The sequence below is a fragment of the Papilio polytes genome, unplaced genomic scaffold (assembly GCF_000836215.1).
Source record: "Papilio polytes unplaced genomic scaffold, Ppol_1.0 DF824102.1, whole genome shotgun sequence".
Classification (NCBI taxonomy): Eukaryota; Metazoa; Arthropoda; class Insecta; order Lepidoptera; family Papilionidae; genus Papilio; species Papilio polytes.
In genome coordinates this window covers 5,982,484-6,007,471 of record NW_013525102.1, presented here as the reverse complement: position 1 = coordinate 6,007,471, position 24,988 = coordinate 5,982,484, and the positions used below count along the sequence as shown (strand labels likewise).

Genomic DNA, 24,988 nt, shown 5'->3' with positions numbered 1-24,988 from the left:
GACATTTAAAAACTTACTCGTATTATGCACTTATATTATTTTTGTAGTATTTTAAATTATAACATTGTGGAGTATTTTAAAACTTGTAGTAAAAAAAAACATACTTAAAAATGTGAATTTGCTCCAAAAGAATGGTATACATTAAATATTTTACTGGCGAAGTTAACTTAATTTTATAAATCACATACCTATACATAAAGGGACTGTCCCATTCCATCTATTATCTTCAAAGCACCATAGCATCAGCGCCCTCTGTTGCGTATCCACGAAAACAAAGTTCACATTGCACATGTAATGCGCAACATCTTCATTGCGGTACACCAGGTATCCATCAGATGGCGCTGGTAACGTCACACATCCCAAACCTAAAAATATTTTTTCTTAATCTCATAAAAACATTTACGTAAACAGTAAAAAAAAACTGCATTTTTAAAATCGCGATTCGTGCACAAAAGAAAACGTCGTCGATTTAAAATGTTTAGTGCCATCTAGTGGCTATTACTAGAACGAGTGATAGCCAAAAATTTTAATGGTACTCAACAGATGGCGTTGATAAATTTAGCAAAAATGCAAACCCTTAAAGTTCATTACTATTACACAACAGATGGCGTTAAAAGTACACTACATTTTCAAAACTACAAATTTCACCTTACACTACTAAAAGTAAAGATCTTTTCGTTACATCTTACAAAGAAAAATATTATAATCCTATAAAATAATATTAAAACGTTCATTTCTTACTCTTATAATGTAGCAAAACGCCTCTCTTTGGAAAGGCGCCTTGAGATTTTGCTTCTACTATAACCTCTAAGGCATTCGTCGTGGAAGTCAACCTCAGAGGCAAATCCACCTGTTCACAAGTGGACAGTAGCGACTCTCCATTCGAGTCAACCACAGACACGAAATCTGTACACTGTTCTTCGAATGGACCAATACCTGGAATATAGAAAAATCATAAAAAACAACGAAAAAAGGATGAAATTGGTGTGCCATCGCATTGACGTAATAATCGCAGTCAAAATAATCAGATGGTACGTCTAACACCGCATTTAACCTTTCTTTTTTTAAAAAAAAATGGCACTTCGATACATAAATGTTCGCCACCCCTGATATAGTCTATAGAGCCTAAACAACAGGCTAGCAAAGTATTTACTCACTTCTTAAGCTAACATCCAGTAGAGAGATTCGGATGCGTTGTTCAGGATCAGCTTTGAGCCGCCACCGGCACTCGTCTCCTACGTAGAAGTGCGGGTACCCTGGTGTCCGTATGTAGCCTTCGCTGTCTGGACCCGACGCCGCAACGAACACCTCCCGGTTGCAGTAATGTACTGCTAAAGAGTCTGTAATTGACAGTGAACATTATTTTTTGCTTCATACATACTAATAGTTTGTAATTTGATATTACGTTATTTTCTGAATGTGCTCTCAATCTACAAAAACCTATAGTAATTGAAAATAACGCCATCTATGTATTTAAAAAATAACTAAAGTATAGTAAGCGAGCTTATTTTTAAAGTAAAGCACTTTAATTTTTTATTACTTTATAAAGTAATCAGTTAATTTCTTTACGTAGTTTTTTAGTAATTATAAAAATAAATTGAAATGCCTTATTTCAGACCCTTTAGCCTTTAGGCTTCGCATTGATAGGTTCGTGATTCGCGAACTCATTCGAGGATTGAACATAATCCGCATAGCGATACCGAAATCATGTTCCCACAAAATAAATCCTATAATAATGACCAGTACCGTGCAAATACTAGTAAAATATCTTTTTTTTTTCTGGTGAATGAATCGCACAAAATCGTTTAGATATTATGTTTTGTTGTATAAATGCATCAACATTTATAGAAACAAAGAATAGACGTTAAATGTTTCCACGGACATTTAACTACACCATAAACAAGACGGAAGCGTTTCATCCACTCACCGCATTGACGTGATTACTAAAATGTCCAAATTATAATGCCAGTCAACGCACTTCTAACGTGTCAGTCGTAAAAAAACACAAAAGTAACATTAAGATCGCGCGCACACATTGACTAAACTATCGCACAACTATTTAGTCGTCTTTTGATTCCTATGATCTTATATAGAGGTGTGTACTTGATTTTTTGACCGACTTCCCAAAAGAAGGAGGTACTCAATGCGTCGATATGTTCTTTTTTTTATGTGTGTTACGGCATAACTCCGCCGCTAGTGGACCGATTTTGATAATTATTTTTTTATCCGAAAGGTAATGCTTGTAGGTGGGTCCCATTTTTTGTTTGATTTTTAGTTCTACAACTAAACAGTTGAATTGGCTGCGAAACATGCGACAATCGCAGAACAGTTGTGAGATTTTTTAATCAAAGGTGTGCGCCCGCTCTAAGGTATCATTAACATGGTTATTATTGTTTCCTATAATATTCTGAAGTTTTTATTTTTAACGAAATGTTTTTTTATACTGAAACCTCATAAGTTTAAACTACAAACATATGTAACCTTTGCTTAAAACAGTACTTCAAATTAGTCGCTTTCTCTTTACCATCCTTTTCTTATAAGGAGAGGTTGGGTAGGGGAAGTGGATTTGACGGTGGAGGAGATGCATAGGAAGGGGAATTATCCTCTTTATGTACATACGTCTCCTCCTCCGTCGTATAAGGGTAGGCAACGCATCTGCAATTGCGGATGTCTATGAGCAGCGGTCGCTTCACCATTTTGGCGGATTCTAGTGGCCGCTTGCTCGTTTGCCACATAATGTTATAAAAAAAATAGATGTTAAAGAATTACTAAATAGGACTATGCGAAAAGTAATCGATAAAGTTCAAATACTATACATAATCAAGCATAGCGCACTTTGTCAAACAAGATAGGGCACGGCGGCAGCGTGGATTATCTGATAGGAATAAAGACTAAATTCTATACGGATTTAGTACCGTAAAGAATTTATCGATAAACATTCATCCGTGTAAAATTTTATCTTTTTTTTAATCGAAAATAACTACAAAATACTGGCCAGTTACATGAGCTTTAACGTTTATGTGTGTACGTATCTTTATCTCAAAAATGAACATCTCATAATGTTTTAACTAAATAAAGTCATAATATTCATAAACTTTTTCACACAAATTACACATCAAAAATTAGATAATAATGAGGCGTGTAATGTGTACAGTCGTTATAATGGTTACACAGTTACAACGTAGAAACGAAAGCCAAGGTCATTCTGGCCACGTCCCTTACACATACACACTAGATAAACATCTATTTTTATACAGTCGCTTAAAAAAACACAGACTTTCAGATCTGCATACTTGAAGCACATGAAAGTTCATGACAATTCACTTGTTTATGTCACTTTTTCTTGCATTGTCAAGTATTGTTTTTATTTAAGAAGAAGCCTTCTCCCGCGACCCCGTCTTTGTGGAATTAAAACAAAAGTATATGTTCTTCCAGACTATCCTCTATATCTATACTAACATCGAAATCTATTCACCCGTTTAGGCTTGAAACTCTAACAAACATCCATCCATCCATCTAAACATTTGCATTAGTAATAATAATGTAAAGTTTTACATGAAAAAGCATTTTAACGACAACTTACATCCATCTTCTTTATTAATCCAAAAATGTATAATATCACTTTAGTAAATAGATACAGACCCTTGATTATGAGTCATCGATTTTAACTTCAATATCCGATATGTATTAGAGATCTCATTTCAGATATCGCTTTAGTTCCAGCGATACCATTTGTCAGGGTCGTGGGAGAACTGTATCGAGGATAATAGAAAACTTATTCGAAACATAAATGAAAACAGTAACACCGAAATATTTAACTAGCTTTCGCCCGCGACTTTATCCGCGTGGATTAAAGAAAATAAAAAGTGAGTAGCCTATGTGTTCTTCCAGATTATCCTTTACATCTATACCAAATTTAATTGAAATCCTAAATGGCTAGGCTAACTCTAACAAACATCCATCCATCTAAACTTTCGCATTTATAATATTAGTAAATATCGGCGCAAAATTTTCTCCCTAATAATATTTACTTTTTGCTAAATAAAAACTTCTAGTAGTATAGCGAAAGCTAGAGGAAGAAATAGTGTTTATAAAACTTTTTATTAGTGTTGCTGATCCAACCTATTTACTTAATAAAAAATACATAGTTTAACAACCCACATTTTACTTGTAAATACAGTAATTTCGCGTGTCAAATAACACGTGCCTACTTGCCCTTCAAAGTGCACTCCATTATCAACACCCCAATTTTGAAATATTTGGGGTAAAATAACAATTTATTGGCAACTTTGTAAACCAGGTTAGATAAAACTATACCATGGTGTTTATTTGTAAGATAGTTCTATATTAAAGGGAGGTCTGGGTAATATGGTTAGATAGAATAATAGTATAGCACGTGGGAACATGGGATTGTTTAAGCTTCGATTCCAACCGTTTATTTGCAGATTTATAACATTTCAAATATTATAGTGCGGCCTATATTTTTTGTGATTTTACAAGAAATCAATGTTTGTCTTTTTATAAATGTCTAACCCGATATTTACGTAAAGTCTACTTCAAATATATTCACTCTATCATATAATAAATGTTTTATTTATTGTTAACTAGCCTTGGCTCGCGACTCCGTGCGCGTGGAATTAAACAAAATAACTATGTGTACTTTTAGATTTAAACTACTCTCTACAACTATGGCAAATTTCATCTGGATCCGTTCCCCAGTTTAGGCTACAAACTCTAACAAACAAACATCCGTCCACCTAAACTTAAGCCTTTATAACATTATTAGTAAAATTAGTAATTAGTAAGATTATGATATCAAACAATTGTTACAATAAATTATATGCAAGTCAGCAAAGCGCCTGGTGTTAACTAGCTAGCAATAAATCAATCCCTACATGGGTTACCCTGGTGTTTCACACGCGGGTAGATTATCCTAAATGTGGAATCAATCGGCACGTGCCTTGGGAATTGCGTTTAGTATCCAAGAGGGATACAATGACTATTCCAAAAAGAAAAATGCAGAGTTAGTATCTATTTTAAATGAATATTTATATGAAAAATAGTATTTACATTTTGTTATATTTACGAAAAATTACTAAAACCAAATTATTAAATCTTGAAAACCTCGTCACAGTTTAAATACAATTTTAACATACGACATTCTACAATTATTTATCAAAGAGACACAAACAAAATAAATTGTCCTTTATTTCATTGTAGCAGCTGTTTACCATGTACACGATAACATCAAATTCACAGAAACATGGATTATCCCGAATTTACGGTGCAATTAACAGCGAATACGCTGCAAACATACTTATTTGGCAATAAACTTTGGATCCCACTCATTACTGTGGAGCGTCAGATGTCCCGATCCAACGCCGCCATGACACATCTGTCACATTCCAACGCACAAATCAATTTCACGCCCTCTTTGACATCTGCTATGTAATATATGGGCCCTGAATACGGCCCTGAATGGCCCTAAATTACAAAGTTTCTACGGGTTTTAACACTTTCCAAAAACATTGTAAATGCTAGAAGCCTTAAAAATATACGCGGTATAAAGTTAAACTTAGGAATACACTTAAAAAAGTAAAAAAAAAACTTTTAAAAACTTAGACCCTAAAAGAAGATATGAAGATACTCACCATCAAAGCAAGCGTATTTAATAGACACCACTCCAGGTGGCCAAGCCACCGCTGGTGGGTAGTCTTCTTCCAGCAGGAAATTGCAGTGGTTGACTCCCGTACACCTGGAAACAAAATGAAATATTTTAAACCTCCAAACCTCATCTAAATGAGACTCAAGAAACAAATGACATGAGTATTCAAACGTCAATTTGTATGTGCAACGTGGGCGAAATGTTAAGGTTACTCGTGTATTTACACTTGCTTCTGCACTAAGCTTCTGCTGTGCCGATGATCACATGACGTCACGCGTTAACTGACAGTATTGCCCCTTAGACAAAGTAACATTCGATTATCACCATCGCCGATCGAAAAGTCAAAAATGTATGGAACTATGGAACGAACAATAACATTCAATAAGTCACGTGCTTGTCTTGTATTGATTCCTATATATTTTGTCACATTTTGTCGATTCTCCAATTGACATCGCTAATCGAAAGTCACTTTTTTTTATAATACAAGATGGCAAACGAGCAAGCGGCCACCTGAAACCACCAAAATGGAAAGCGACCGCTGCCCATAAACATCTGCAATTGCAGATGCGTTGCCTACCCTTAATTGACGGAGGAGGAGACGCACATAAAGAGAACATTTCCCCTTCCTATGCATCTCTTCCACCATCAAATCCACTTTTCCTTCCCATCCTTTCCTCTTAAGAAAAGGGTGGAGAGGGAAAGGGACTAAAATTAGTTCTCCGGTACCACACTCATCAGACGAAACGCGGAATTGCTTCCACTTCACGCCTGTTTTCTGTGTGGTCGTGGTATTACACCGGGCGAGCCGGCCCATTCGTGCGAAGATGTTAAAGCGGGCTCTACCATTGTTAAAACTCGTCACTTTGTCTAAAGGGGTTGAGTAGACAAGCATGGACGGTCAGTGTTGGTAAGAGTATCGGCAAACCTACGTACGGTTGTGTTGATATTCGTTTGAAGTCAAAGACAGATTTAAAATTTATTTATCTTAACATAAATTAACATTTTATTACTATCAATAAAACCACGTTTATGCATTCGATACATTAACTTCCATTATAATTTATGATTTCCAAATAATTGTTTAATGGCGGTTCATGAAAATTTTGCTGTTTGTTTTTATTAATAACAATGTTAAACATATTTTTATTACACAATAATATAATCTAAAGTACTCAAATACGTATACAACTTCGATAGTCATCAAAGAATTTTTATGTAATAAAATTATGAGTACCTGAGTATTAAAATAAATTTAATTCCGTACAGAGATCAAAGCATCGAAATTTATGTGTACTCGAGATCAAAGCTGTACTTCCAGGTGTATTACTGTCTATAGATATGTTCATAAATTAATACATCCTGTATAATTCAAAGACTTAATAAATAAACTGAAAGGTAAACAACGTTTAACACTTGCAATGCTCTTGAATAAACCTACAAGCTCTCTATAACACCTTAAAATTACAGTTGCAGTCAAGGTGTTAAAAACAAATAATTGCATTAAATCATTCCAAAGACAAGTCTTGTTTTCCATTCTTACTTCAGGTAAGAATAAAGTATATGCATTTCTCTGTATTTCACATTTAGATAGTAACCTCCACTTTTCAAATGCAGTAACATGAGAAAGCACTTGTCAATGACTACATGTATCCCCTACCAAGGCACTTTGGCACGTCTGTTAGAAAAGTTATATAACTTTTTGTAACATAAATTGGCAAGTGAGTAAAGAAAAAACCAGGAAAATGTTCTATAGAATTGTTAGGTTGCAAGAATACAAGAATGGCGGTATATTTTTTTCTTCAACCGCACTCTTAACTATGCAATCATGTCCTTGACCTGAGTTTCCAAGTAGCGTTGCCTAGCAACGTAGTTGGATAGGAAATTAATTTCCTTTGCATTTTAAAGGTCAGACGAAGTCTTTATGTATTTCAGGGACAAAAGTATAGAACAGAAAATGCATTCAACATTTCGTGAAAGAACGCAATTAGAGCAAAACTAACTTCGTTTTAATAGCTTGTTCGAAAGCTTGCTGATGACTAGCTTGCGTTTGTTAAGCTTTAAGCTTACAGCTTTCTTTTCCTTGGTTTAAAGTTATATATTTAAATGTAATATGGAAGATTTAACTTTTATTTTAGTTATCGGAGGCTATAAGGATAAATAAAGCTTTTATTAATATTTTGTTGCTTAGCAAATTCCTGTTTTTTTCATGTTATTAATAATGTATGAACTTACGTCCAACATAAAGTACAATGTCTTCACAAATTACTTACAAGTTCAGTTCCGTGACCACTCGTGCGTTAGCTTATTGGCATCTAGTCAATGTAACCTTTTCACTGCTACAAGGACATAAAATGTTATTGAGGTCAATACAATCAGTTATTTAGGTCAGATATGATAATGATTATGACGTTATAATACAAATATATTTATTTATCGTTTTATTTGTAGATCTTAGTTTACAATAAGAATATTTTTATTACATTTACCATTTTAATCTTATAAATCTAAATGCTATCTTTTTGATTTAGGGATACACGATGAGGGGCTCTACCCTTATCATTTACAGCCGGTCAATTCCTATCACGACTGAACCTTTTTGGTACTTTATGATATTTATTATACTAAGAGAAAATGAAGGGGTTATTGAATTTGGATGGCTATAAAGGTAGAGGAAGACCGAAGAAGGTATGGATGGATTCTGTGAAAGAGGATATGCTTAAGAAAGGAGTGGATTCAGATATGACGGCTGATAGAGATGTATGGAAGAGCAGCACATACTGTGCCGACCCTCTGTAAGGGATAAGGGCAAGTGGATGATAACCATACTAATAGAAAAGTAAATAATTTTAGGTTCTGTTTAATACTTTACGATTTTGTTAAGATGTAAATAAACCTCAAAAGAAAGAATGCAATTTGAATATAATATTTGCAAGAGAATAGATAAGATTTTCTTGTATTTCTACCGAACCATCTATTTCTAGATATTTCAGAGTGCATACTTGTGTAAACTTAAGTGACAAGGGTTAAGCTACAAAAGGCTTTAGAATAGAAGAGAAACAGTTGCCGGTTTAGTTCTAAAAATAAATTCAATCTCTTATTTGCTACCAACCTGACCTCTGCATATGTCACAAAATGGAAACTTCGCAAGTAACCCTTGATTAGATAATGTTCTAAAATTAAAAAGTTGTTTTGCTTAATTAATATGTGACTTACTTCTCAAAACAATTGAATATCATAAGACCTATTACGTCTGCTTTGAATGTTATCAATAAATAACACACTAATAGCCCACTCATGGGAACACGTTGGCAGTCATATGGTTACTGGCAGAGGGGTTAGAAATTTCAACGTTACTAAATTTAATTTCTCACGCCTCATTAGTGGTTTTTAACATGTAATTAATCAGGTGTTAATGAGGTTTTGAGTCATGAAAACTTAATATTAAAATCTATAAGTTGTGAGAGTTTGAATGGATGGATGGATGGTTGTTTGTTCCTACGCTCTAGAACCGTTCATCGAAATTCGCTGAAATTTGGCATAGATGTTGACAACTTGAAAGAACACATGGACTACTAATGTTTCTTTTAATTCCGACTTCGTCGGCGTGACAGTTAGTTATTTAGAGCGGGTGCACACCTTTGACTAAACGAGCGCACACTGTTGGCCGATTGTCGATTGTTTCGCAGTCCATTCAACTTAGTTGCACAACTAAAAATCGAGTAGTGTGCGCACCTCCTTATAAGCTTATAGGAATCAAAGCGCGACTAAACAATTGTGCGATAGTTTAGTCAAATGTGTGCGCGCACTCTGCGAATGATTTATCGGATAATTGAAATATAATAGTTTCAACGTTTTTTTCGTGGAAAACCAGAGAACAAATGATTTATTTCAGTGTTGTCAACTGTCTAGGTTAGATTCCTGGAAATGTTCCAAGCGCAACGTGTCTCGTCTGACTTCAAATGTGACACATTTCGCGGATTCTCAAAACATTGTCTCGACGATCTTTTATCATTTTAAACATAATTCTAAATAGCATTAAACACTTTTTTACATTTATTAAAACACTAGCTTTCGCCCGCGACTCCGTTCGCTTAGAAAAAAACAAACAATAGGAAGTAGCCTTTGTGCTCTTCCAGACTATTCTCTACATCTATGCCAAATTTCATCAAAATCCATTAAGTATTGGGCCACAAATTATAACAAACACCATCTAAAGTGTTACTCTGTATTTAAAACGCAAATAGCAAAGTTTTTTTTATGAATAGGATCACAAAAAGTTTCTGTAAATATTTAATTCAATGTATTTCGGAGGTTCAATATTACGCTGGAGGGCATAATCCCTATACCTTAATAAATATATTTTATGACTCCATAGCCCCTAGCTCTACTTTCCATAAAATGCAATATTATCATAAAACGTACGTACAATATGAAAACTGATGTGAAATATTTCTCTATCACGCCCTGTAGACTCATAATACATGAGATAGGAGGGTTTGTATTGTCAAGTTTGAAGTTAAAATAAGATGTTACGTATAATTATATGCTACTTTCTATAATTTAATTTATTAAATACAAGATAAGGACAACATCACTTATACTGGGTTGCTGAAGTTTCTATTTATTTATTACTAGCTGGGAACGCGACTTCATCCACATAAAATTATAAAAAAATCATTTTATTGTTCACATTTGTCAAATCATCAATTGCAGATGTCCAAATGAGATGACATGATGCCGAACCATGGTAAGCTTGCTTCCTTGATGTTGGCAACAACTTATGGTCTCTTTCCGACATTAGGTTTTTATCCAAAATAATTACCCCTAAGTTTAACGGCGTGAAAATATATAGACTAAAGCGTGACGTAAGTGTAGGGCTTTTTATTAAAAAAAGAGTTATTCGAAAATATACAAAAAAGAAGTGTGTGTTTACGCTTTATTATAATAGTAGAAGATTAGCTTATTATTAGTATTAGGTTGAACTTCTAAGATATAAAACTCAAGGTAGGCTCGGAAACGCATTTCCATGAAGTTATGAAACCAATAACAGTAACGAACAGTTAAAAGCTGGGATACCGGCCATTAATTTGGAAATCATAAGTTAATTCAACTTATTTTTAAACAAAGGTTTGAATGAAACTCGTTTAGACTTTTATCTTTCAGCATTTTACGCAATAATTGACAAATATTGCGTCGTATTTAACAGATTGTTGATATAAACTGCGCACTGGGGACACGTGGACCGTCGGTTGCACGTGGAGGGTTACACTATTCATAAACTGAACTCGATTCACTTCAACTTTACAAAATAACGTGGGTAAGAGCTATGCATGATGGCTAAAACCCTTATTATTTATTATTTTACATACATGTTATTACAAAATTAAGCAAAATGCTTAATTTTACAGTTACTAACCATCATGCTAAACATAGCCTATATTACTCACAGATAAATTACATTTCCAACGGTGAAAGAATTTTTAAAATCGGCCCAGTAGTTTTTGCGTGTAACAAATACATACAAAAATACAAAGTTTTCCTCTTTATAATATTAGTATAGATATATATTGAATTAAATGTACTAAACCAAAGTACGACCCTGTAACTATTTAATCTATTTCTACACGAAGATCACTTAACTTAACTTGATGGTAATCGATTCCTCCGACTCGTTGAGTGAACCATACATCTCTGAGCAAGACAAGGAGCCTCATTAACGTAATTGGGGCTCAAGTTCCTTTCGCTCGTCTTACGAAGATAGTGTTTTAATCTTAGAGTCACTTTTTAAAATATCTCCTCGTCTTATTTGCAGACTTTCTGGCTAATGCTAGTTTTACACAAGGATATTAAGAAGAAGAGAAGTAAGAATATGAGTAGTGTTACGAGCAGTTGAAAGTGCAGAACTATTCTGTTTTTTTTTTCTGCGACGCAAACAGATCAATATCTGTAAAGTGATTATTGTATGACTTCATTATCCCCCACAAGGGCCACGCCTGCATGCGTTTTACACTTTTTAAGGCCCACTAGAAACGTTCAGTTTTAACTGAACAGTCGAACTGTGCATCTGTAGGGATAACTTTAACTGTACAATTTGATAACAATCCAATGTGTAAAATATGTTTAATATCGGATTTATTTACCTTATCTGATAGTGATGTTATTTTAAAGCTATCTGAGCCTATATCAGCCAGTGGTGGGAAACGCCTAAAGTTTTTAACTGAATAGTCCGGCTGTTCAGTTTTAACTATCTGCTAGCACCGTATGTAGCGAGCTTTAGCTATTTTAAAACAATTGTTCTTGAATTTCGTTTCGATTGTTTGTTTTTTAACGTCCCGCGCGTAAATCCGGTGGAGTTGTAACTTCTATTTCAGTGGCAGTCTATATTTACAGATAACGTGAACTTCCTTCTGCGAACAACAAAGATTGCTAGTTTTAAACATCCACAAACATTTGCGTTGGCAAAATGCCAGCTCGTTTTAATGTCGAATCATTTAAATGTATGAATTTAAATGATTTTTAATATCGCTGTTTTGTGACAATATTTTGTGTTACATAAAAAAACTTTTGTATGCCTATCATATCGATGTTAAGTTGACATATTTTGGAATCCTAAGGGCCTGTCCCACCACTGGCTGATAACAATCCAACGTAGCAAACATGCGATGGAAATATCGGATTTTGTTACTTTATCTGACAGTAACGTCATTTTTAAGCTACCTTTGCCTCTATCAGCCAGTGGTGGGACAGGCCCTTAATCTTCTTGAAACAATTAACTTAGTGACTCCATAGATATCCGAATATGCAAACTGGCTTTTATTGCGGGTTTATTTTGTGAAAACTTTTTAATTAAAACAATTTATGTGAAATGTATTTCAAAAATTATAAGTGAACTGTAATATTGTGTTTTGTATAAATAAATAAAATAAAAAAGTCTGAATTAAAAAAAATGTAAACTAGTTTATATTTAGAGAGAGTATAGAGTTTATTATGAAAACTTTCAAACACGATAGTATAAAAATTTAGAACCTTTCATCAATGTGAATTCACTAGTTAACTAATTCCTAATTCGGTCAGCACAGCGTGACACGCCATAGACAGTTAACAAGCCATTGTCGCATCATTTCCAACGTTTCTCCATTAATCTAATAAAAGCTTAACTAATCGATTTCTATAAATTATCAATCAACCGTGGATATTTTACGCAACAAAGTGAATAAAAAATGCATCTCTGGTAAAAGAAAGTTAATCAAAAATCTGTTGATTCCTACAGAATTGAGGTAAATACGCAATACAAGTTTTCGCCTATCAAAGCAATTTATCTATACTCTATACTAATAGTTATAATGAAACGTAAACACTACTACGTGGCGTAGGATATCAACAGCATATTTTTGAATAATTCTTTCTTTACACAGACACGCTTTAGGCTATGTATTTTTACGCTTTAAAACTTAAGGGGTAAATAAATCGGACAAGCCATCATGTGGGAAAGGGACCATAAATTACAAGCTGCCAACATCACGAAAGCAAGGTTGTCATTTGTTTGAATTTTGACATTTGACAAATGTAAGTAATAAAATAAAGTTGTTATTATTTCCTGCGGATAAAACCGCGCGGGAAAGTGTCGTAATATTTTTTGAAGTTTAAAATCACCATAGGATGCCGTAGTTCAAATCTGAATGTTCGGTCCTCGTGTGAAACTAGCATAAGATTAAATGAATCCGTCTTTCATCTCATCTCGCTCGCTAACCACGATTGCTATAAATCTTCAACAAACGCTTCATTAGCCGCTATACTTACAGCCCATTATAGGTCAACCACTCGCTATCATTTGATATTCAATGACTCCTTTATATTGAATGCTTGAAATGTTTCTTTGATAACCGCGTAATGGATAAGATTGTCAGCTTGTCAATTGTTTTGGCGTAAATTGTTTACATAGACTAGAAGGTCTCTGACCTGGTAGGTATCAGTGCAACTAAATTAGAACAGCTCATTAGCGCCCCCACTTTGTATGCACAACCTAGTCTCACTAGGCTAGACATCCTTGTTTGACTATAGTTGTATTCTGACAATTCTTTGACTTCCATAAAATTTACTATTATTACAAATGCGAAAGTTTAGATGGATGAATGCTTGATAGACTTTGTAGCCTAAACGGATCTGGATAGAATTTAGCATAAATAAGCAAAGTCTGGAAGACTTGCTTTTGTTTTTTAATTCCATGCAGACGAAGTCGCGGACGACAGCTAGTTAAAAATATGTGTTAATGAAATCAATAACCAAGGCCTATTTCAATGCGTCAATCTTGTTATTTATTTAAGAATTATTGACCATCAAAATTGTTATAGCAACATCTACAACCATCAGTTAAAAATACAGAAATAGTGACAACAGATCAAAGTCAATCTACCATTTGACATTGGTACATCCAGACAGAAAGTTGCGTCATTGTTGGCTTAAAAATAAAGTCAATAAGAAGTGGAAATGATGACGATCGCACGTTGTTTGACGGGCGAGGACAAGGAAATGAAGTTTATTGGACAGAACATTTGATTAAGAATATTAGATGGGGTATGTGATATATTAACTATTACAAAGAAGAGTAATTTGTTGGCTTACATTGGATTGGCTCCTGAACTACTGAACTGATTTAAAAAAAATATTCACCATTACAAACCGCATGCACGATACCGCGAGCAGAATCTAGTATGATATATTCTTTTATGTCTAGGTAACTTATACTTGGGACTTAATGTCGCATTTCCTATAGATTTTAAGTGAAATCTTGGTCATTTTGAATGTAAAATATCAATAATATAAATAAATTAACATAAAAAGCAACATTAATATGAAATACATGAATTGAATTCGTTTACATTCCGATCATGTAAACGTTAAAAACATATACGTAAATTATTAAAATCAATGGAAAACAGATGAATAAATTATACAAAATTATACATACATGTTACTTGCTATAACTAACTATCAAGTCCCATAATAAAAGACTAACTAACATTATAAATGCGAAAGTTTGGATGGATGGATGGATGTAACTACGAGTATGTATCAGAACAGCTAAACGGATCTCGTTGAAATTCGACACAGATGAAAAACATAATTTAGATGAAGGCTACTAAGCTTTTAATTCCAAGAGAGTAAAGTCACGGATAAAATATAGTATTTTGTTGTTCTAAACATCAGTATTAACAAAGTTGTATATGACCATCAATTATTTTCATAAAATAAACAATAAATGACACAGAGTACCGCAAGATAAGAACGTCAATAGACAATGGTCCAAAAACAATTGCATCTCTAATCTCATTGCCCCAAATATGTGATAACCCTAGAATAAAATGACGCACAAGTAAATTATATGTTTATTAATAAAACATGTGTTTAGGGTTGTCAACTTTATGACTCGAATTCTTAAATGTGAGTGGAGCATATTTAGTTTCCACATCGGTTCAGAGTATTGTATTCTCTGTGATTGTTAAAAATCAGCCATTAAATACTTTTTTTTTTGTCGTCTGCTAAAATGTTTTTGTCATACTCTATAGAGACTAGAGTTAAAGTCAAGTCGCTGATTATCGTATTTTCACCGACTTAATTATTGTCCAAATTGAAATTGGCAACCCTAGAGTGTTACGTTATCTCTAGAAAGCAACACAGCCCTGAATGAAAGCGATCTAGTCGACTTGTTAATGATATATTGAGGAGGTTTTCCCTTTTTAACGAACCAATAAACTACCGGTTAGTGGGAAAGGAAAGTGTAACGTGTGGAATCGATCGTTGTTAATTGTTTACTCTAGCTAGTCGAGATATCAATGCTGTTTTAATAAAGCAACTAGTTAAACAATACTTGCAATAGCTATGTTGCTAAAACTCTAATACATAGTTTTCATATTGCAGAGATTATTATTACTATTTCATATTTTTACTAGCTGTTCCCATGCGACTTCATCCGCATAAAATTATAAAAGAAATCATTTTATTATTCACATTTGTCAAGTTATCAATTGCAAATGTCAAAATGACAAGATATGATGTCAAACCATAGCAACCTTGCTTCCTTGATGTTGGCAACAACTTATGGTCTCTTTCCCACGTTAGGGCTTTTATCCAAAATATTTACCCCCTAAGTTTAACGGCGTGAAAATATGTAGCCTAAAGCATGACGTAAGTGTAGGGCTTTTTATTAAAAAAAAAGGTTATTTAGAAAATATGCTGTGATTGCTGACCTCTTGCTGAGCGCGCGCACATTTGACTAAACTATCAGACAATTTAGTCGCGCTTTGTTTCCTATGAGCTTCCTATATGGAGGTGCGCACACTACACTATTTTTGTTGTGTAAATAAACAGTTGAAGTATCTGCGAAACAATCGACAATCGCACAACAGTTGGGCGATAGTATAATCAAAGGTGTGCGCTCGCCCTAAAGGAGATTGTAACATTACTGTAAGTAAAAATCAATCTTGAATAGCGGGATAAAGATTTCGATTATTGTTTGGATATTTATTAGATGTTGGATACATTATCTTACACTCTTACAAGCGCTTATCAAAGCGAATTACATCTACAAACATTGGTGCCGTCAGCCACAAAGAGGTCGATTGGACCGTTACAAGCCCGGCCCTATACGCCATATTTGGATAATTTTATGACGAACTTTGTACGCACATCGTATGTAAATTAATCTAACCCGTTGAAATGAAATAATTGGTTAATGATTCCGCATTTGTAAAGTATTAGAACGGTTTCTTCATTTAAATCTTTGATGATGATTGCTGTTAACTATTAAAAAACAACTGCATTTTAATGCACTAGCTCTCTAGTGCTCACACAGCTTTGACTAAAATATCGCACAACTGATTAGTCGCGCCTTAATTCCTATGAGCTTATATGTATGTGTGCACACTTCTAGATTTTTAGTTTTGAAACTAAACTGTTAAATTAGCTGCGAAACAAGCGACAATCGCACGACAATTGTGTTATAGTTTAGTCAAAGGTTTATTTGCGCCCGCTTAAAGACAGTTTGTAATGTTTTTGAGGTACTGTCAATTTTGATTTTGATTGTTGTTCATAAGTTACTTTGGCATTGGGAATACAGAGAATTTTATCTTTGGCTTAACTGTAAGTTAGTGGATTTTATTTCATGCATTGATAGTCTATTTGTCTTAATAAAAACAGATTCAAATCTCCTGCAATCAACAGATTTAAACAACCGTTAGACTGACGGTAAAAGTTTGTAATTAGACTGTAAGAGATTGTACACGTTACCGAAGATAACTCACCGATAGCTGAGTGGTGGCCGCAGGTTGATTGACGTTGCCCTCGCTAGAGGTCGCCGTCGTCTGCCACCATCGTGCCAGCTCGCGTAGCTTCTCGTATACGACAACAAGTTGCACACATCACTACCGTTCACAAATTCAATCCTCATATCCACTGTACTCATTGTTTCATTCACCTCACTGAATGTATCGTTCTCATTCACATTCACTTCGAATGAATGATTCTTCAGTTCGTACACACCGTTGTGTTTAGGACTAGAATACACATACACTCGATCTAACTCTGAGTCGTTTTCGGTTTTCACAGTATAGTTTTCTGACGTATTCACATCCTGGTTATAGTCCTCCAAGGATGTATACCAAGCTTCTAAAATCGCAATATGGCTGTCAAGTTCTCGACATGTGAGACGTATCTCGCTGTCATAGCAACGTTGTTCTTCTACGATTTCTGGAACAAAATAGAAGACATTAAGATTTTAAAAAAATGTGTTAGGACAAGAAAATTGTCAGAATTAAACAAAGGAAAATTAAGCCTAAAGAAGAAAATTCAATAAATGATATTATTTCTATCAGATTTCGCTATAAATTGGAATAATTTACAATCTATCAAATATCTAAAATGTCTATTTATTACCTAAAAATCAATGTTACAATAATCTTTCTTACTTAGAAAGAAATATAATATAATTAACATGGAAATTCAGTAAACAAACTATATCATAATTTAAATGTAACCTCTTGACGGCTAAACTAACCTTAACACATCTTACAATCCATCTTTATCCGAAGATATATTGTTAGAATAAATCTCTTAAGTGCCACTAATTATTTTTGAACTATTAACAAGAGTCTTATTGTAATGCTATCAGATTTACAACGTGTTGTGTTCAGATTTACATGCGAACAGAACGCTATGAGTTAATCCCAACGATCAATAAATTACGCCCTCTGTTGGCTAGAACATAAATCGTTTAGGTGCCTCAATTTAGTTGAGAGCAAAAAATAACTATTTTTGTTTACGCCTTCTACTTATTTCTTCCATTGCTATGCTTTGATTGAAAATCATATTTCAAAGAACTTTGCAATTACACCCTTTGTTAGGATTAAGCTCGTAAATATTTCGTGACAGTTAAAGAAAGCAATTCCTCCTAGTATTTAAATTGAAAAGGCTCGCATTCCCGCACGGACTTTATTGTTCATGCATAGAATATTGTCGCATGTTTTGTGTCAAAGTTAATTCATAAAAGTGTTTTAACCGCCGCATTTCATAGATAAATTAAATTTGTAAAAACCACTTTTATTACACACCATTTTCAATATATAAGTTTTAACTAAACATCTTAAAAAAATATTGATGCTTCATACGTAAGAGTTTTCAAAGGAAAAGAACGATTCAAAATCTACGTAATGTTCATTCGTGTTCTCAAATATCTCTATCCTTTTCTCGCACGGTATACTTCAAATACCTTAATACAGCTCCGTTGTATTTGCAATTTAACCCAAATATTACCATGGCAACCGGTCATAACAAAATTCCTTTTGTCGATAATCACCAGCCACCATTGACCTACCCTGTCAAAGTCCTTAACTCAGAATGTTGGGAAAATCATAGTTCCGATTAAAATGGTCTATCCCAGCTAATCCTGGGTATTAGCGAATATTATGGAATAAACAATTTTAAGCCCTAATCTAAGGAAGTAGAGTCCATTTTCTATTAATTCCGTTTAAACTCGGGGACTGCATCTCTGGTGTTTGAAGGGCTTTCGCAGCAGCCCAAGAGCATGTGTTTATTGACAGCAATGCAAATAAAAAGGGAACAAATAGTTGCACAAGGTTTGACGCGAAGTGTGAAATTACATGAAGAACTATCAATAAGGAAAAAGTTTTGATGCAAAGAGTAATAAAAAAAGGTTATTTTTTAGTTTCTAAATTTACAATATAATTGTTTATTCTCAAAACGAATCATAAATTAAGTAAATACGCAAAATAATGTCAAAATTAAAGTCGCAATTTAATATATTACCAAAATAAAGACACTATATTTTTTAACCATACTAAAAAAGCCAAAGAACGTTTTAAACTATGCAATCGTGAAACAATATACTCATCACAAGATAGCTCGCTTTTTAGAGGGAATACGAGAAAATCAATTCGCCTTACAAATACATAAGTGTTCTTAGAGGGGTTCAGCCCTATCTAAATCAAGGGTGCATCTACTCCGTGTAGGCACGTATCCATTGTCTCTGTACCATAATCAGAGTTATTTAATGGTTGCTTAAAAAGATGCTTAGTATTAATTTCTGCAAATAAAACTAAGGGACAACATGACAAAAAGTTCCGTAGTTAGTCCCAATTTTACAATTTTTTGGTAATGTAACGGTAATTGAAATTCACTATGGCTACTTATTAAAAAAGTTTTTTTGTATTACGCGAATAAAAGCACTTGTTCTTTTATACGCATCAGAAATAAATTCATTCAAATAAATAATAAAATAAAAACAAAAAATAATTTTTTAACTGTGAAGTATCGTGTGCTCGTGTCGTGTGGTGATGTGGAAACTTTCATCTACACCTGACCCACATTTTCATCATTTTAATAAATAAAACGATTTCTCGGCACGATAAACAAAATATTACATAGGTAAATAACATAGATTTCTTTTTATTTACTAAGATTTATTTGATTTAACCAATTTAATTGTAAAGATTAAAAAAACTGTTTCTGGAAATTATCCATCAATAATGTCTAATATTTTTTTTAATATTGGTAGATTTTTGTTAATTTACTAAAATTTCCTTTAACTATTTCAACTAAGCTCTAGGCTTGTGCTAGGATATGGTTCACGACCATACTCGAATGGCGAGATTCGAACCCTCGACCGCAAGATCGGTAGTCTGCACTCCAAGCCATTAGGCTATTGGCGCTATATTAATAAAGAAGTTCTATTGATATAAGATTTTTAACACAATCAATACCAACAACAATTTACTTAAGAAAGTGAACTCGCTAGGCGTGACCGTAGCATCGAACGTGTCAATTATATCTTCTATATTTACAAAGCTAAAGTTTTAAAAATTGTCAATTTGCTAAAGTGCAAAAGAATCTGCACAAGGACAAGTTGTGAAGCGGTTGTCAACATTTTGTCAAGAGTCGGAACGCGCTCAAGTGAGGCCAATACTCACCGAAGATCGCTGACTGGGAGATTTTACTTTATAATTGCAAACATCTACGTTGTTTTGTTTTTTAAAACAAATGAATTCGTACAACGAATTGTATATGTATGCTAGCTTTTGCCTGCGATTTTGTCCGCGTAGAATTAGAAAAAGACAAAAGTGAGTAGCCTATGTGTTCTTCCAGACTATCCTCTAAATCTATGCCAAGTTTCATCGAGATCCGTTCAGCAGTTTAGGCTACAAACTCTAACAAACATCCATCTATCTAAACTTTCGCATTTATAGCATTAGTAAAAGTAAGATTAAACTAGCGATCCGCTCCAGCTTCGTCTGCATAATTTAAAAGTCTTTACAATGCAAACAAATAAACAAACATACCTTCCCCTTTAATATTAGCATTAAAAAAAAAACTGTTCAAAAAAGTCTGTAACAAATCAATGTCAATAAGATACCAATCGATATCCAAAAAGATAACCTCAAATGAAAATTAAAACAAACATAAAATAACCATTAACATAAGTTACGATAAGTTAACATATGTTTATTCAAAAGCTCTTACCATAAAACTTAACATAATTAATCAAAAACTGTGAAGTGACCCCCAATGGGCGGTTACTCTAGCGTTGTGTAGTTATGATTAACGACGTGTGCTTTTTATAGGCATTTTAGGTAACGGTGGGCAATGGTTTAAAAACATAATTTTTGAATGGCAGCTAACAAATTGGTAGGCGTGAAACCTTTCATAATTTAAGTCATTGAACTTTACGTAAGAGTGTGTTATAAAGTATAATTTTATTTTTAAAACTAGCTGTTGCCCACGACTTCGTCCACACAATATTAAGATAAAAAATTAGCCTATAAGTGAAAGTCCGGCTGAAATCGGCCCAGCCGTTGCGAAGATTGCCCAGAACAAACGTGGCTTGTGGACGAACAGATAGACAGACGAATAAATTATAAATGCGATTTTCGTTTTTAGCAACGCAAATATAGCATCTTTCCAAAATCTGGAATTTTTCTTTTGATATTACAAACAGACACTTCAATTTTATTATATTATACAAAGATGTTTTTACTAGATGCGACTAGAAAGATCAGTTTGATAAATCAGAGATTTCGCTCTGTAAACAAAATGCAGTAAATTATGCGTATACATGTAACGGTATCAAATTCAACTAAAACCGCACATCTGTGTTGAGAAACTATTCAATACACACAATAGAAAATCCTCAACTACGCGGCCATTCTAATAACACATTATTTCCCCTTACATTTATAGAAAAAATGGCCCTTTTAGTGATGCAATAGCTATACGAAATAATCATCTACAGAATTTTATTAGAATTTATGACAGGGGGTGATAATTTGTCTGATATTTGAGTTATTAAAATTGTTATTTAGAAGCGACACCTGTAACTATTGTTTGTATTAATAGCCGGTTTCCCAGCTATGTTGAATCATTCCTTAGTTTTTGGTTCGATAAATTCATGAAATGCGATACCGAACTACATACGTAACTAGAGTTTTAATCCGTTGAAAATAGGTGAACCTAGTATTAATGAGTCGATAGGTAATGACAAAAGAAGTGGAAATTTCAGAAACCCAGCATAAGTTACGATAGACGTGTGCTCGTGTATTACGTCTCATTAAGATCAGTATAACACCAGTATAATTATAGATTTTATCACATCGGTGATGAAATAAGTAAGGTGGAAAAATGCATCTCAGTGTAAAGTAAGTTTTAGAGAGTTTACATGCTTTTACTTTTTATTAAAAAGTCCAATAGCTTTTAACAGTAATCTGTTAAATTTTGCTTTCCACTAAAATACATTTTAAACTTTTAATTTTTAATTTTTAGTTTCAATTGTTTCTGGCTAAATATTAAGATGATGTATTTTGTAACAGCGTGTTAAACGCTAAGGCCGCTACAAATTATCTTACTAACATTATAAGTGTGATATTAAATTATTGACGTCTGACAGATTGTAAGCTACGTTTGAACATTATTTGAAATTCCTTTCAGAATTCGGCCACTTGTATTCTTATTTGATGACACTTTTATACAGTGGCGAAATCTCGCGATGTAAAACTTAGAGAAAACTTGCCTTATTCCTTACAATTAAAAAGCAATTAGCAGTGCACCCAATCTTTCTTAGACATTTAAAAACTCACCGTTGTCTCAATGTGGGAAAAAAGTTAAAACGACTGTATCTTTTAAAGTACAACACCGTCAGATTCCCCGATTGTACATGTCCTTGATAGTGAAAACCTGGAGTGTTCCTGGATCGTGTCATATTGAGATCTGTATAAAGCCCCCCGGGATACAGCCGGGCGTGTCTAAACTCTCACTTTTATTCACAAGAGTGACTCTAAATCTTGTACAAGTACTTGGGTAGGGGACCAGGGATAGGAAACATTTGTGTTGTTTATAACATGTTTCGTGAGATACACACATGAAAAAGCAACAATCATTACTGCTGTTTAAATATCGTTATATTGAATGCAAATACCTTAATATCTCCATATCTCCATGTCCTATTCTCACGCAAAATACGCGCTAGTCGTGGAGTTGCGGAAACCGTAGCCCCTACTACTACTACCTTAATATCTCACCAATATTATAAATGGAAAAGTTTGTATAGATGAATGGATGATTGGTAGAGTTTGTAATATTAACTGCTAACGAGTCTCAATAAAATTAGATACAGATATAGAACATAGTCTGGAAGATCACATAGGCTTTAAACAAAGTTCTTTTTTAATTCCAGACAGAGACGTGTGCGAAAGCTACCTATAAACGACAATGCAATTTGTTCGTCCGTTTCTAGTAAACGTCCCTGTGAAGTTGTAAAGTATTTATAATGCGGTAAACCGACGCTCTACATATTACCTGAGAAGCCTTCGTCAACCTACTTACAGCAATTTGAAACAAACTACTCGTAGCTTCATATTTATCCAATTACTAAATAATTAATTTTTTGATGGGTTCTTTAAGAAGCAAATCATTAATAAGTCTTACTGATATTATAAATGCGAAAGGGTGAATGCTTGTTACCATATAAGTTCAGAAAGACTAATTGGATCTCTCTGAAATTTAGCACAGACTAGCTGTTTCCCGCGACTGCGTCTACGCAATATTAAGAAAAAAATGTTGCGTATAACATGCCCGTCTTTTTTTTTAAGAGGGGGAATACGTTACGCATCCCAGGTGCCTTGGGGAAAGACACACAGGGTATGTGGGACTCTCTCCACATTCCTGCCCAAAAGGGTAGGAACGTGGAGCCTACCCACTAAACCCCCTCTGGTTCCCTCGACTTCACCGTTCACTGGGGCATGGGCACATAATAACATGCCCGTCTATGTCAGCTATCATTGAAAATCTGCACATCCGTTTTAGAGATAACCAGGAACAAACTCGGCTTGCGGACAGACAGCAAAACAGACAAAAAAAAATTATATGCGATTTTCGTTAACACAAAACATCATCTTCCCCAAATATGGAATTTTTCTTTTGATATTACAAACAGACCCTCCAATTTTATCAGACGAGAGTTACGGGTAATAGGTAGTTTTTTTTTAAATACATTTTGATAGAAAAAATATATTTAACGAAACGAAAAAATGTAAGAAAATTCTTAATTATAACTTTAACCACTATTTTTTAATTTAAATATTGTGTGATGGTAATTACCTATTAATCCTTTTGCAACAAATAAATGTATAGCAAAAAACTGCAACACAAAGCAAGTCCACTTCGCACGGGACGCTTTCAACATTTTTTCCAATAAAGATCCTTTGTCAACATTTTCCAACACAAATTAAACATATAAATAAATTAATTATAAACGTTAAAAATCTACGCATTATCCAAAGCACATAGTATTAACACAAGAAATTAAAATTTACTTTTAAAGTTTAATAATATTTTCGTAAATAAACACGCGCATTTCAAGAGAAATAAACGACACATCTTTCCCTTACCAGAGCCAACGCGGTACTAAAAGTTTACTAAAACGTGTCGTAGTTAGTTGTAGCGTAGCTTTAGGGAAGTCCAAGAATTGATCGAGTTTCCAATGAAATTGTTACAAGAATGTGTTTTAATTAATCTTTATTGAGACAAACGATTGTATAGATTGTCTCTAAAAACTAATAGAGTAGTTACGTTGACTTGATTAAGCAATTAAAATTACATTCTTGATTTGTTCTTACATATAAGCTAAACAATTTTTTTCGTTTTCATTAACTTCTTTATTTTAAAAGTTTTTTCAAGCATATTCAGAAACAATTATTGTCCGGCCACTTAACGCACAGAATTTTTGTCATTCAATTTAAAATTATAAACACTTATAAAAAAGATAAATAATACTTAACTAGTGAAAATTACATTGGTCTAATGCCAGGTTTCCACTGGAGTTGGCATTCTCATCGATATCAAGAACCATCCTATCTCAGGATCTAAGTCACGGACTAAATTAGTATGTGCGAAGGGCCAGCTTTGGTGGTGCTAGGGCTCGACGGGACATTGTCAGTACGCACACGTGCGCTGCCGCAACTTGTCGCTTTCGATTGATTATACCGGCTAGCGGCGCTTGTTTTGTGTCTGATAATCATAATAATTCATACTAGTCATACTAATATTCTAAATGCGAAAGTTTAGTATGATGGATGTTTGTTTCAGTTTGCAGCCTAAACGGTAAAACGGATTTCGATGAATTTTGACATAGATGTAGAGGATAGTCTGGAAGAACAAATGGGCAACTCATTTTTTTTGACCGACTTCCCAAAAGAAGGAGGTACTCAATTCGTCTGTATGTTTTTTTTTTATTTTTTTTTTATGTGTGTTACGGCATAACTC

General features: G+C 33.9%; 1 protein-coding gene across 1 annotated transcript in view; it reads right to left on the bottom strand.

Moving 5' to 3' along the window:
- Positions 1-24,988, bottom strand: part of LOC106099898 — a 52,411-nt gene that overhangs the window by 6,969 nt on the left and 20,454 nt on the right. Inside the window, exons 4-8 of the mRNA XM_013278584.1 lie at positions 16,966-17,410; positions 5,652-5,755; positions 1,158-1,340; positions 742-936; positions 189-365 (exon numbers count right to left, since the gene is read on the bottom strand). Of these exons, the coding sequence (XP_013134038.1) occupies positions 189-365; positions 742-936; positions 1,158-1,340; positions 5,652-5,755; positions 16,966-17,410 (1,104 nt within the window). The remainder of the gene's footprint in view (positions 1-188; positions 366-741; positions 937-1,157; positions 1,341-5,651; positions 5,756-16,965; positions 17,411-24,988) is intronic.